Consider the following 14,975-nt stretch of genomic DNA (forward strand, 5'->3'; position numbering starts at 1 on the left):
GGACCATCCTGTCGCAATGTCCTCCTACTTGTGCCTTTGTCCCATTGCCTCTCCTGTGCAGTGCAGCCACACATGGCGCAGCAGAGGCTCCCCTTGGAACAGTTTACTCCACACCCTTAAGTCATCCGAATTAACACTTGACCACCAGACAACGGCATTTGATTTCCAGTTCTCAAATGAAGTAATTTGAATCAGCATCTGTTTTCAAACAGTTACAATAAATCTGGGTCCCAGATCTGGAATCAATATGTACTGTCATCAATTTGACTAAAGACAGTAAAATTTAGCTATAAAAGGCATTTTTCTCGCATCGAGATATTCTCTAGATGGTAAAATATAAGACAGGAGCAGCCAGGAATGTGACCTATAAATTTAATTCTCTTTAATCTTTTTGAATATTGCATCTGAAATTTTTTTTTAAATATTGAGAAGAGAAGCTACAAGCTTTTATGAATTACAGAAATGTGCAAAAGTATGAAGGAAGGGCAAGCAAACACAAAACCACATCTATTCACTGTTTCTCCTTCCAAATCAGCCAACCAACAGCTAGGTTGAAGAGAAAATAGGAACATTTGGTATTTCACTCATAAATTAAAATCAAACTATGTAATACAGAGATATGATTCAGTCATCCTTCCTCAATTTTCACATATCCTTTGTTTTGTATTACAAGCTCTTCAGGTCAGGGCTGTGCATCTATATTGTTGAAAAGTGCTTAGTACAAAGAAGCTCTAAGGATGTGTGGAGACTTGTGTGACTACTAAAATATTAATATTTTATACTTAATTTTAATATTTAATATTAACAATATCAAGAGCAGCAACAAGTATCTCTGTGGGGCTGTAATAGGTGTAATCTTGGCAAGGGAGGGAAAGCTCAGGAAGATGAAAGACTGGATTTTCAGACACTTGTGTCTGCGGATCCGTCCAAGCTGCACGGCGAGGGCGCTCTTGGCATCCTACCCGCTGTATGCGGTAGGTGCCATTGACTGTATTTCTCACCACAGAATGCAGGCTTGACAAGGTCTGCATTGGCACTATGCAACCTAAAAAAGAATTAAAAAGGAAAATAATGCCTATACTCAACTGTGATCCACTGTATGCTCTAGTGAAAGGGTTCTCGTATGTTTTCATGCAGGCACTGCCTCCTTTACCATTAGGTTAACTCCTCCCCACTCATCACAACAATTTTTGCATGAAATTAATGTAAGGAAGACATTGAATGCCCTAAAGTTATCTACCCAATGCAAAAGAGGGACATCATGTGCCCACCTGCTCCTGATTCACAGTTTAGGACATGGTGAAGCACATACTGCACTTATCTGCAGTGCAGGTTTCATGTTCAACTGAATCTCACTTACAGGCTACAGCTGTAAGTTAGAGATAGAAAAGACTTACTAAATTATCCCTCTCCTGTCCTTGCTCCTATATATGTTATTTCTCAGTACTGTGTGCAGTCTACTCTTAAAAAAATTCTAGGCCTTAGATAACTTCCTCCAGAGAAATGCTACATTGATTTTATTCTCCAATATCTGTATTTTTTCTAACATACATTGTAATTTTCCCTGTTATTTCTATTATTACTGGCTATATATCACTTTAAATAATTTTCTTCCCTTTCCTGCTAATTGCACCTCTCTGTATTTGCCAGCTTCTCCATACTAGCTTGTCCTCCTTCAGCGTACTGACTTCTTGCAAGAATTCCTCATAACAAAACAAACATCCTCATGCTTACGCTGAAACACAAGGCATTGAAACGAGGATCAACTAAACAATTATAATGCAGAATTCATAAATCTGTCCTTAATCCCAAACACACTTGGGAATAATCATATTCACCATGAACACAAAATGCACTAAAATTGTAAGCCTGAATTAGAATACATTTTACTGAGTTCTTAATTTAATTTTATGGCAGACGACCACTATTATTGCATGAAGAAGAGTGTGTTGGCTTTACCTTACTAAATGCAGGATACAACTTCCTTGTAATCAAACACAACCCACCAAAAAAGAACTAATTCTTTGCACATCCTGTACTGAAGAGCAACCTTTATGAAAACGATTTCTCAATATTCCCTAAGGGTTCCCCAAATGCCACTTCATAAGCATAATTAGAGAAATAGTACAAAATGCCTCAAGGTCAGACACTTAAAAATATACAAGAGAATTAAAATTTCTTGTAGTGAAGAGTGTCGGTCAGGATATCAGACAGGTCTAAAACCATAAACTTCTGTTGTGTCATGTACATTTATTGTACATTACATCTAAAAATCATACAATCATGTTGGCTTTTGTAAATTTAAGTTGGCCAACAAAAACCTTAATCTTCCACAAAAGTGCAAGCTTGTCAGAATATACAAGCACACTTATACACGGTTTGGTATTTGGAATACATCAATAGCCACAAGGACAAGAGTGGAAGGCAAAAGATGGAAAGGTGTTCACCGAATAAATGAAGAGAGGTAATGGCTGAACTCCAAGCTTTATTATCCTTGTCTTTTTTTTTGTTTGTGGTCAACTAAAATAGTTAATTTTAACTTTATTCTGCAGTTCCTGGCCTGAAAAACATCACTTACTGATTTGCTTTATGACTTAAAACAGAATGAAGAGTTTTCAATGCACTGACATTCTGTAATCAATACATTCGCCTTTCCATCACAATATAACGATGGCACATTTAGAGAGCAGTATATTAAATTCTGGTTTTGCTGTTACACAGAAACCCTCATGAAAATGAAAATAATAATAAAAACCCAAGTTACAAGTAGATATTGAAAATAAACATATTTCTTTTAGGCACAGATTCCTATGTTTATTTATAAAGAATGTAACTATGCCAAAAATAATATTTTTAACATCACAAATGAGGAATATTACTTCCATTTCAAAAGAAATGCCTCCCCCAATGCTTCCTCCAAACATTCAAATCCCAGCTTAATAAAAACAAATGGCATCCCTCATTTCTTCAAAATTGCGTATTTGATATCCAAAGGTTTGTTGTTCTAAGAAGATACAAGCACTTTGAAATCCCACAATTATGTATTCATGTGCCAGAAGTCAGATACATCTTTTTTTGAAGATGTGGGTGAATATAATAAATATATTTATAACTCTAAAATTTCAAGACTTTGCTTTTGAAGAATGAAAAAAGCATAATGGCAGATATTAAGGCCACTGGAAACATCACAAAACCATTGTAAAGGCGAAATCTTATTCCCTTGGCATGTAATCTCCACAGTCATTTGCAACCACTTTTAGTAGCAACAAGATACTAACTCATTTTTCAGTTATGTTTGCAATCTTATTTACACAGTGAAGCTACAGGTGATTTCCCACAAAGAAAAGAGTTTAAAGAACAGCTCCAACAGCATGTAATTGATGTTTCAATCCAAATTACAAATATTATACACCTGAAATAGCTTAAACACATGAAATTCAATATATATCAGAGGAAAACTTTGCACATCCTGCTTCCAAGAAGTAGCAAATTGAACACCGCAACTTAAGCCGCACACGGTAGTCATTCACATACAATTAACCAGCCAACTAATTTAAGGACTATAAGAACCTATATCTTAAAGTGACTTTTCATTTCCAAAATGACTCTGTAAAAAGAAAATTAAGAGCTATTTATCATTAATAACTGAAACTGTATTGAATTTACCAGACTACAAGGGCAAACTTTTTTTTTAATATATTATAAAGTTTTACTAAGAATGGCCCTGAGGCATTTTTTGGTTTTCTCCATTTGACGTCTGGTTGCTAGGGGGTAGTCACATGCACCTCAGTCTCACAGAGCAACATTTACAAGGAAATGACATTAGCTTTCAGTTCGTCAGTGAAGATATATTTGGCATTTCTTATTTAGCAGCATTCAGTGTCACAATTATTCACAAGCAAGATCATTTAAAATAATATTAAGATCTATTACAGATCTATTAAGATCTATTACAGATCTATTAAGATCTATTACAGATCATTTAAAATAATACATTAGTCTGAGGTCTCCTGAAAAAAAAGTCTCAATTTGTTTCATATACCACTTAGGAAAACAGTTAAGTACATCTTTGATAGCAACTATTTAGCATAAGACGATTTCTAATATACATATGTAAAGGGTCTGGCATAACATTTACACCAGACATTCTCAACCTCATGTATATATTTAGCAATATGATATGAGATGATCACCATCAGCAGTTTGAATTTGACATTTAAGAAGACATTAATAGCAACACTAGAAACATGACAAACCTTGGGCAACAATAATGGAAAAGTAAAATGATGCTGTTATAATTAGGTTCCCAAAAATAAGCCCATCTTTCAGTCACATCCTTCTGCCACTGCACCTCTAAGCCCTCCGTGAAGCAGGACAAAAGTACTGCTGCAAGGAGGGCAGTTAAAAGCAACAAGACTAGAGTTCCCCCAATTACCAGTTTACTTGGCCTGGGTACTAATATATCATTTTACTCCTGCACAAGAGTGACAAAAAGGCCTTCACTGAACACTGCAGGATGACACCCGCTGAGATGCGTTTTTCCCTCTGTGGAGTTACCTAATGACAGAGCATTTTAAAGATTTAACTTCATAAACTACCGAATTCAACCAGATGAACATTATCCCGGTTAAAACACAAAATTATTTCAGAATATGTGAAATAACGAAGGCTACTCATCAAAATAAACTTCACAAACCTGCACTGCTGCGCATCTGTGGGGCCCGACATCTGGTTCCACATAAATATGAGGAAAAACTTCTTTACGGTGAGGGTGACTGAACACTGGGACAGGCTGCCCAGAGAGGTTGTGGAGTCTCCTTCTCTGGAGACATTCAAAACCCGCCTGGACGCGTTCCTGTGTGATATGGTCTAGGCAATCCTGCTCCGGCAGGGGGATTGGACTAGATGATCTTTCGAGGTCCCTTCCAATCCCTAACATTCTGTGATTCTGTGATTCACGGCCATTTGGGGCCGTAGCAGCAGTAACTGTACAGCAGTAATTGGCATACAACATAAAAAAATAGGCCCATCAACGTATCAGTGCTGTACATTTCCCCCACAAAAATGTCCTTCTGACAAGAGGCCAAACACAGAGAACATTCAAAGCCTTTTGAGGCTTTAGGAGGCTACGGACACTGCCTGTGGGATCCCAACCTCCAGCAGGAAAATGTAAGATTTTGCTGATGGGGAAAGGCCTTGCAGAAATGGTTGTCCCGACGAGGACTTCCACCTTCTGTACAACATGGTCTATGTCATTTTGAGCCAATGAAAGCTTCTGATCCAATTTAAAAAAAAAAAGTCTGGGCTGACACAATGTCCAGTGATCCCTTCCACAACTGCCATTTTAAGGAGATCGTGCATCCCCCTCAAAATGAAGAGCAACCTCTGTTTCTGTGAAGCTGCTGAGAACCAGCAGTGAAACCATCTCCAGCATGGTAAGACATTGTCATGGAGAATTTGAAAGATTCCTTCCTCGGATTGTGTCAGGTTTGGTTAGAAAAAAGCACAACGAAGCTCTCGCTTAGAAATTTAAGGGTGCACTGGCACTTATGAAATGCTTCCAGTAGAGGATTTGGGAGCATTTCTGAAATACTGACTGACAAAAACTCCCCCTACGCCAGTGAAAGGGCCTGGTAAGAATTCATGGATCTAGCAACCTGCACCCCAGGAAATGGCAACCAGTGTATTCATTCAGTGTTAGCCTGGAACGAAGCCCCAGAAACAAAAGCACACTTGTTTGATTTAACTTGATTTCCTAATCTATCTTAGCAAATATTAAATACAAGGCAGCAGCTACTCTGAACCTGCAATTTACCTGGATTATCTACTCTCTTTACAAATATCTCCTACTTTACTAAGAATTAATTTTTACACATGGAATTGCTTTGTTCATCCTGCACGGAATTAAGAGCAAGAGTTAATATCTCCTGACTGTAGCTCTGTCATCTAGTGAGAAACAGAGTGGATGATTAACTACAAACCAATAGTCAAGTACAAACAAGCTAAACAAAAAATAAAACGTAAAAAAGAAATTTTTTAAAATCTCCACTTTTTTCTTGTTTCCTCCCCTCAGTTGAATCAAATGACATGAAAAGTTCAATTTTTGGAAGCATTTTATATTAAAATTGGGAAATGAAGAGTATTGTGGAAAATATAAAATTTTATCTGCTGATAGTCTTAAGCTTTGTCAATAAACAGGTGCCCCTTGGTGCACTAAAGCTGGTGTTTATCTCCTATCTAATTCTGCAAAACAGTTCAGCATATTCTTAACTTTACACTTTATCTGAATCTCGGAAAAGGTGACGAAATACAAATATTGCACCAAAGATACACTGTACCTCGGTGCTTTGCAGAAGAGGAATCCACATCAGACATTTCGATGCTTTGCTCAGTATTATTAATATTGTTCTGTAAATAAAAACTAGTTAGTTTGCTGCCATATCACACTTTCTCTCCTTTACTGTCAGTAAAATTCAATAGTTTAAGCTAAACAATATCTGAAGAAAGATGCTTCTTAAGGCATTGTCTATTTTAAAACAAACTGAACTTCAAGATGGAGACCTTCATGCACTCATTCAAAACTCAAGCGAGCTTCAGCACGACCACCAGCACAGGCTCAGTGCCAAGAGGCAGCGTGCTGTCCCTACCCACTGGTCTAGAGCTGCACACATCAAGAGCATATTCCTGTAACACTGGTAACAGGAGGTCTTTTAGCAGGGATTCACTGCCTGAAAAGGTTGTAAAGCCTCACGTCACGTCTAACAGCTCTCACTCTTCAACAAAACCAAGGAACAAACCTGACCTCTCAAGACAAGTTTTAAATCAATTAGCAAGAGCCTCCAGTAAAACAACTAAAATGCAGAATGACCTTTCAGAGATACTGTTTATCAGATCAGCCTTATTTCAAACAGCCAGGGTAGGTCTGAGCTGACCTTCTCCACTATTCGTCTTCTCTTTTAAATAGCCATTTGGCTGGCAAACAGTAAAGCCCCAATACCATAAACGAACACGCCAGGAGTGCACGCATTCCTTCTGCCCAGCCTTTCCTCCATGGCAGGCTACAGGATTAGATAATATATCTTCCCTGAATTTTGCCCTCTCTCCATCTCCTTTGCAGACTTGCATGAAATGAAGTACTAAGAGACAGCAGGGATGACTCAACATAAAGCCTTTTGTTTATTAAAAAAAAAAAGATAAAAATTGAGCAATGAATTCTTGGTTGGTTCACTGTTCAGTTTTGCCCATCATTGCCCAGTTTTGTCCAAGAGATTTTAAAATCACCATAGCAGTAAGATTGAGGGGCCAATGGTAAAAAGACTCGTACATTGAGAGGAAAGCTTTTTTTTTTTTTTTTAGAATAAAGGTTTAGGCCTTTCCTTTCTCATTCTTTAAAAATACTTTCTCATCATCTCTCATAGAAATAGGAAACTATCTGTTACTACAAACATGCACAATTATGAGCAGCAAATAATATAAGTACACAAGCAGTACCTGAAGCCAAGCAATACAATTGTTCTTTTTAAGCAACAATAAGCAAATAGCAGTGCAGTTATAACAAAAAGCAGCCTCCTTATAACCTGTGAGTAGCGAACTGTGGATACTGTATGACACTTACATGGCACCTAGCTATGTCGAAGTGATTGCAGATTGTCATTTTTCCTTAGGGGTGTATACTACAGAGGAACTGGGCAAACATTCAGCTCCGTGAAAAGCAGCTCAGCTCATCTCACTCTGCTCTAAAGACTAGCTATTAAAGGAGCCACGTTATTTAAAAGTGCTTGCCTGCATGCACCTTGTGCAGCTCTTTGAAAACTGTTTTTAAGGAGTAAATAGTCCCTGAAAGCAGGAGGGAGTGAGACTGAGCGGCAGGGTTTTTGGGAGAGAGGACTGACTGCAGTCCAGATTGTACTGCAGCATGTTTTTCAGCCAGGACCATGCTCCTGTGCTGCCAGGGCACAGCAGCAGCAAGCCACAGAGTGCAAACTCACAGGGCGACTGGGATAGACTCCTTTTATTTTTCTGCGGAGAAAGCCCCTACAGCTGCTCAGGTTTACGAGTCTATTGTAGTGATTTTTTCTTCACAGTAATTGCACAAATGCGCACAGTAAGCATACTGAGGCTCAAATAAGAGCAGGACAAGTTCACTCTCATATCCCACTGGGTAGCCCGAAAAGTAAATAAATAGCAAATACACTGCAAGTCAGCACTGAAACCCTCGCTTTCACTGACACTGCAACCATCAATGTACGTGGTTAACTAATATGACTGTGCCCTACAGACATTCCAAGTACAAGGAAAAAACCTTACAGAACAAGAGACTGAGGTGGGCCACAAAATCAGGTATCACACCGCAGTAACTCAAGCCATCCTGTCACCACGAGTGCCTTCAGTCGAATGCTAAAAAAGATGCAAAACAGGATGCTGGTTTTTAGAAGATCACAGGCATTAGACATCAGTGCTGCAAACAAAGGCTGAAGTTACAGTTTAAGGCTCAGCTATTCTCATGGTCTGCCACTGACAAGGGGACACCCCACTCTACCTTCCCCTTAGTCCAGCCAGCCATTCCTGTCCCTCCCCGTCCCGCCCCCTCCACCACCCCCAATTTACTACCCATCTATCTGCATGGGGAGCTCATTTGACTTGCTAACCCAACAGAAAACTATGCCCTTTTTTCCCCTACCTGTTTTCTTCTGGGTTATGTTTTTTGGCAGTAGTGAATTGTCAGCTCAAGACTGGCTCAAGCCTTAGAGCATGACTCTGCCCCAAGATTTAGGGTTTTAATGGGGGGAACAACTTTCCTTTCTTATCCTCTGCTGTCCCTGAGCACAGACTTCTTTGAAAATCTTGTCTGTTACACTCATATGGGGAACTCCTATATATAACAGAAAGGATTTGAACCCTTGTACAAAAACCTTGTTCCACTTGCGAAAACTGAGCCCTTGCAAATTTGAGTTACTGATGAACTTGTCTGTTCTAACACCAGACCCTATGGTTTGCATTTCTTACACTGCTGGTGTAGGTGGGGCCTTTGCCAAAATTTTATTGACATAAGCAGGAACTATACTTCCTACCTAATATTATCCACTAGCAGGACAGAGTAATAGGGCAATGCTTGATAAATGTAAAGCCTTGGGTAGCCTGCAGGTCTGCAGAGCAGCTAGAAGCAGTGGCGTGAGCTGCCCTGAAGCTGTGGGTAACAAGCTTGAGAAGCAGTTACGAGTAAATGGCAAGCCAGAAACTAAAAAAAGCCACCTTGAAACACTATCCTCAAAGATACTGAAAGTATGAGGTTTTTGTTTGTACCTATGCAGCACTACAGTTATTCGGGAAGCAAGCAAAGTTCAGCTGGGTATCTTCATTTCTAGCACACCACCCACCCTCATCTGCAAACAAAACCCAGCATTTTATTTTATCCCAGTCATTCTATGCCCCTGGTCAGGTTTTGAAGGAAAAAGGGAAGTAATAAAGTAGTTCTAGAACTGGAATACTGAAATTGTAACTGCTCAGATATACACCAATCATTTACGACTCGCTCTTAATACTTTCCTTTCAGGATTCATCTTATCTACTTTAGACATATAGACTTTGCGCACGAAGTTTGGGTTTGTTTTTTTATTGTCTGAGGAAAGCAAAGCTAGCCAATTACAACGCTAATATGCAGTTCTCACAATTAGCCACAGCCTCCACAGTATCTCTTTAGAGGTGCTCACAGGTAATCTGAAAGCATTCTGAAGCCAAAAAGTATTACTAATTGAAATGTTTCAAGGTTCATAGCTTTCCTTTGAGAATGCAAATTTAATCTTAGAATAAGTTACTTAATAATTATCTGAAATTTGAAGAGGATTTGCTCCTTCCTCCCACATGAACTTGAAAGTGCAAAGCACAAACATATAAGTTCCAGTGCAAAGTGCCAAGGTCCTGGTTCCTCAAGATAGCAAGTAAGCTACCTTTCGTCCCCTAAATCAGTATTTTCCAACCTTGCCTTTCACAACAATACTGACTTTGGATTAGGAAAGGCCAGGACTGAGCAGAAGAGCAGTAACAGTAAAAGAAGATGTACCAAACACCACAGCAGCAGCTGCTGTGGATTAAATAGTGAGGAACTTCTTTAAAGTTAATCCTGCAACCAGTTCTACTCTCGCTGAAGCCAGTACGTACAACTCTCACAGGACAGCCTAAGCACGGCTTTTTCTGTCTGGTGACACGTTCTTCATGCAAGGCAGGATCTATATGGAAATCTGCGGTCCCATAAGTCAGTACGTTTTCTAGCAGGGCACTGAACTGAAAGGTGGTTTGAGGGTTTGTTTTTTTTTTTGTTTCCTGGAAAGGAATGAAGCCTGTCCCGTAATCTCAAGTCTTCACTGAGACTAAACCATACTAACAAAAAAGTGATTATCAGCTGGGGAAAAATGTAGGGATAGAGAAGGCGGCTGGAAGAGGGGAGACATTGCTGCTGTTATGTCCCTGAAACTCCAAAGGTGCCCCAAGCCTTTCTCCTGCTCTCCCCTTTAAATCATCATATATTGCTTCAAAAATGTGTCTAGTTGTCAAGCCACTGGTCTGAACCAGAACTAAGTGGTGCAGTTCAGTCACAGATGAGCCCAAGCCAAAAGCACTGCTGGCTCCAGTGAGATGGTAAAGAGGCATCAAAAAGGAGCCCAAGTCTGGGGTGAGGAACAAAACAACAACTCACCGACCAACCAACCAATGAAGCCCATGGGTTAAAAATAAGGAAGTAAAAAAACCAGAGCAGATATGAAGGAGAAGGGATAGGAAAATTAGGAAGATTTCAGAACAAGACGTGGAAAAAAAGCAGGCAGCCTTTGGGCCATTTCAAGTGAGCTTCCAGCATGAAGTACATTGGGCCACATCTCTCCTCTTGTGGGGCTGTGCACCCACACCAGTAAGAATGGATAACCCAGTTAACAAAATGCAATCAAGGAGTTAAGCACAGCTCAGAAATACACAACCAGCTGCCCCTTAGTGAAAAATCATCCTGCCCGGTACTACACCAGTAAGGAGAGAGCATAAAAGAAAACTGTACCCCAGACACCAGGGAAAGAGGGGGAAGGCATTTCCTCTTCTTGTTGTATGCTATCTGGCACCTACTTTGTTCAATATAAGGCAAACACAGCAGTTATTTTATTTGATCTTTTTTATACAGATGGTGTTTTTGTATTAAATTAATGAATGCACAGCACATTAAGATATTAAATGTAAACTGCATGCATTGAAGAGGTTTTAACTTGAGGATATATTGCTATTTTCTTCTAATTTTAAACATATTTTAAGCATATTTCTGAAATAAATACAGGCCTGTTCACAGTGCTACAAATAATTATACAAACTCTAAAACGGCACCTTGTTCCAGCTACTTGGATTTGTCCTGTTTTTTTTTTTTTTTAAAAAAGAAATCAAACACAGACGAATCCTGCCAGAAAACGTTTTCATAACAGAGACAAGTAATGCCTACACTAAGTACATCTGAAACAAGAGCTTGTCATCAATGTCCCTCTCAGCTATGCTAGCTAACCCGAGAAACAGCATGTACTACACAAAGTAGTAGCACAGTGTCCATGAATCACCATTAGCTAAACCTGTAAATCCAGACACTTCACCCTTGTTACAACACAGCAACATAAACTTCAACTTTCATCCTTCTCCTCCTCCTCCATGTGCTACAACCCTCCACCCTACCCCAGGCAGCCAGCTGAATCAGAGTTAAACCAGGATTTAGCTCAGAAGGGGTTTTTCTGCACTGAAAAGCTTTAGGGACAAAACTTAGTTTGACCTGCCAATATAGTGGAGATAAGACTTTCAGGGCCAGATATAACTGTGATAGTGCATGCAGGAGAAAACATAAAAGCTGAGCAAAAGCTCAGCTTCTCTCTGCAAGCACCTGTTTTAAGTCACTGGAGTGCCCCTACAGCAAGCCCACTACATTTAAGGAGGATAGGGTAATACTTCTTTGGTTTAATTAACAATGTGTGTGTGGCCACTGTCAGTATTTTCTTTGTGTAGCCGATTAGTTTTTTTCTTGGTTTAAAATACCCCCATGAAGTTCCCAGGGAAAATAATAATGTGAAATAGGTGACAAAATATTTACCACTTAGAGATTATTATTTGTTATAAAAACTGCAAGAAACAGATGAGCATGCATGTGATGGTAGGCTAGTTTTCCTAATAGAAATGGGGGAAAAAAGTAATGACACCTCTAAATAAACACATTTACGCCAGTAAATGTTCTACCATAGATACAATTATATCAGCAGCAGCAGAACTTGGTTAAAACTACAGAAGGAAAAATTCTTTCACTGAAATAACAGATGCTTCTACCACCATGAATGGGTGGCAGGGCTTGCTGACACACCTCTGCTGACAAGCATTTTGGGAAAAGTAAGACTGTAATGTGTGTTCTGTAAGACCTAGGGTCTATCAGAAATGAGAGCAAACAGCTTATGGTTTTTTTCATTATATCCTGAACATGTTTTATGCAATCATTCTAAACTTCCAACCTTTCACAAGAAGTGATCCACTGTTTCATTCTGGAAATCTATCTGCAGTAGCCAGTTAGGAACTTTTACGGTTAAAAAAGGGTGCCACAGTTTCAACATATTCTTGGTATTTAGAAACTTTAAGTTTGTAATCAAAATGCTGTTACTCCACATACTAACAAATGTGTCATTTTACAGTATTGATGTAAATTTACACAGGCTACTAAACCACAGATTCTTCAACAATTTTAAGATAGTTTTATGTTAATATTCATGAATCCAGTGTCTGCAATTCCTCTCACAGCTCTACAGCATGAAGAAAAATATTTTCTACTCAAAATACTTCAGCTGACTAGTCTGACTTTCTGACTAGTCAATTTTTTATACCTATTCATGTAGGAATTTTGGCATTGCACAAAACACTTTTTAGAAATGATGAAAGGGTATCATTTTTTTGGTCCTTGAAGACCTACACATTTAAATTCTGTTCATTAGTAATGAACATAATTTTATTACCAATTTTCTACTCATATTATCAAACATTATTTATTTTATTGGCTACAGGTGTGAGTTTTAACATATTAACATGTAAGATGCAAGTTTTAACATCAGTCACAGACAACTATGAAAACTACTACTCAGATTATGTTTAAATTTTACTAGGAAATACAGGAGGAATGTGCCTTACCAGGATAAGGCGTATCCCATTATATTCGGATTTCTAAGTCTCTTGGGGTTAAATTGTTCAATATTCTCTAAGAGACAGCAAGGACTACTCCTTTTACTGCATTTGTTGTCATAAATATTACACCTGTTTGTGATACGAAATGTAGCCATACTTGTAACCTGTTGCTATCCAATAAAATTAGCTTGTAGTCAGCTGCCTAATAGTGTTGGTAGTGTTTTATTATTCATACAGTACAATGAAAATAACAACCTGAAACATCCTTTTCCTTTATGTGAATGAAGGAGTTTAAAATATTCCCACTACCCTCCTTCCTGCAAAACTGCTTTCCAAATCCTTCTTTCAGGAGTGTTTCGTGACAGAAAAAAAAAAAAAACAAAAAACCGCATTTGAGTGCTTGCAATCAATTATGAAGTGAGAAAGAAGAAGATGCCTCAGAACAACAGAAACAAATCTCAGTAAATAGCTTTTTCCCCTTTTTCAAGGCTTTCATAGAATGAAAAGGATAACGATCCTCAAATGCTGACGATCTGAATGGTACCTGCTATTAAAATCACAATAACCTGTAAAATAAACAAACATTTTGTGACCTTATCATTTTAAGAGTTCCTGACCTGAGAAGGTCCAAGCAAGGTATTAGACACATTAAACACAAACAAGACATCTGTTTCAGGGAACTCTACTCCAGCAGACAGCACTTCAAAGTTCACAGACATTTGGGAAAAAAGACATTAAAAAAAGCAAAAAGCTAATTACTAGTTTCAAATACACTACCTCTTAAAAAACTGATTTACTCTTGTAGCATGTAAAGACCTGCTAGTGCTGTAGCTGTAACATAGCAGGGAATTTGTCTAGAGAAGGAATGTGTCTCAGTCATAATCTTCCGAAACGTGAAAATCTGAAGGTGCTTATTTCTGATTTTATTGCATTTTAAATATTAATTTATTATAGCAGCTCCTGGCATTCCTGTGCTGAAGCTGTCATTTCCACTATGCACTCTGTTTCTCAAGCATTCGTAACTTAGCAGTTTTAATTCACATCTGGCTGAAATTTGGTATACTAGTCAGCTTGCACACAAATTTCCCCTGAAAAGGTGGGGAAAAATAAAAAGCTTCTGATTTCTTCCAGCTTGTTAACCTTAAGAGTCTAAGCAATTTTAATAAATGTTAATAATATTTCAATTTATAATAATATTTCACTTTAATAATCAATGCCTTGGACTAACAGTCTGGATTACTGGTTTCCAACCTAAACTTTACCAGAGCTATGCTGGCCCTGTGCCTTCTTCAGTAGCTCTGTGCCGCCATGTGAAACTGAGGACACCAGGGTCTAACTTTGCAGAGACATCTGAATGTAACAGGGATGGATGCTCTCAACCAAGTAGTTCATGCTATCTTGAAATAATTCTGGGAGGCAATGATCCCTATTTTGCAACAGGAGCTAGAAACTCCAAAGGTTCAGACTTTAGATCCCATCTGTGACCTCCTACAGGTTTCTTAGTTTAACTCAGGTTGCACAGGGAACTTAGAGCTGTACTTAATACACAAGCATTATTACAAAGTCTTATTACACATTCCTGAAATAACTCCAACATACCCCCAAAGTTTGAACACATATATAATATGTTCTAACAATGTCTATCACTTTTGTATTTGAAAGTGAATTCATCAAGCTCACTGGCACTCTAGGTGTAGTCTGAACAATGTAAGGACTCCTAACTTATGAGGCTGTATCTATGAAGACAGCTCACAATAGCAAAGATTGTAAGTATGGGTATCTGAAGTTACAGGAAACTA

At 38.5% G+C, this 14,975-nt stretch overlaps 1 protein-coding gene across 19 annotated transcripts in view; it reads right to left on the minus strand.

Moving 5' to 3' along the window:
• Positions 1 to 14,975, minus strand: part of TENM3 (teneurin transmembrane protein 3) — a 472,906-nt gene that overhangs the window by 214,537 nt on the left and 243,394 nt on the right. Inside the window, exon 1 of one of the 19 annotated variants that reach the window (XM_068403631.1) lies at positions 8,308 to 8,379. The exons of 15 other annotated variants lie outside the window; for them this stretch is intronic. Coding sequence is in view for 2 of the 4 variants with exons in the window: in XM_068403628.1 (XP_068259729.1) it covers positions 4,697 to 4,712 (16 nt within the window). In the remaining 2 variants the exon portion in view is untranslated. Of the gene's footprint in view, positions 1 to 4,696; positions 4,791 to 7,615; positions 7,647 to 8,307; positions 8,380 to 14,975 lie in introns of those variants that run through there. 3 more of the 19 variants (XM_068403630.1, XM_068403628.1, XM_068403633.1) reach the window with 3 other exon arrangements.

This window comes from Nyctibius grandis, chromosome 6 (genome assembly GCF_013368605.1).
Source record: "Nyctibius grandis isolate bNycGra1 chromosome 6, bNycGra1.pri, whole genome shotgun sequence".
Taxonomy (NCBI): domain Eukaryota; kingdom Metazoa; phylum Chordata; class Aves; order Nyctibiiformes; family Nyctibiidae; genus Nyctibius; species Nyctibius grandis.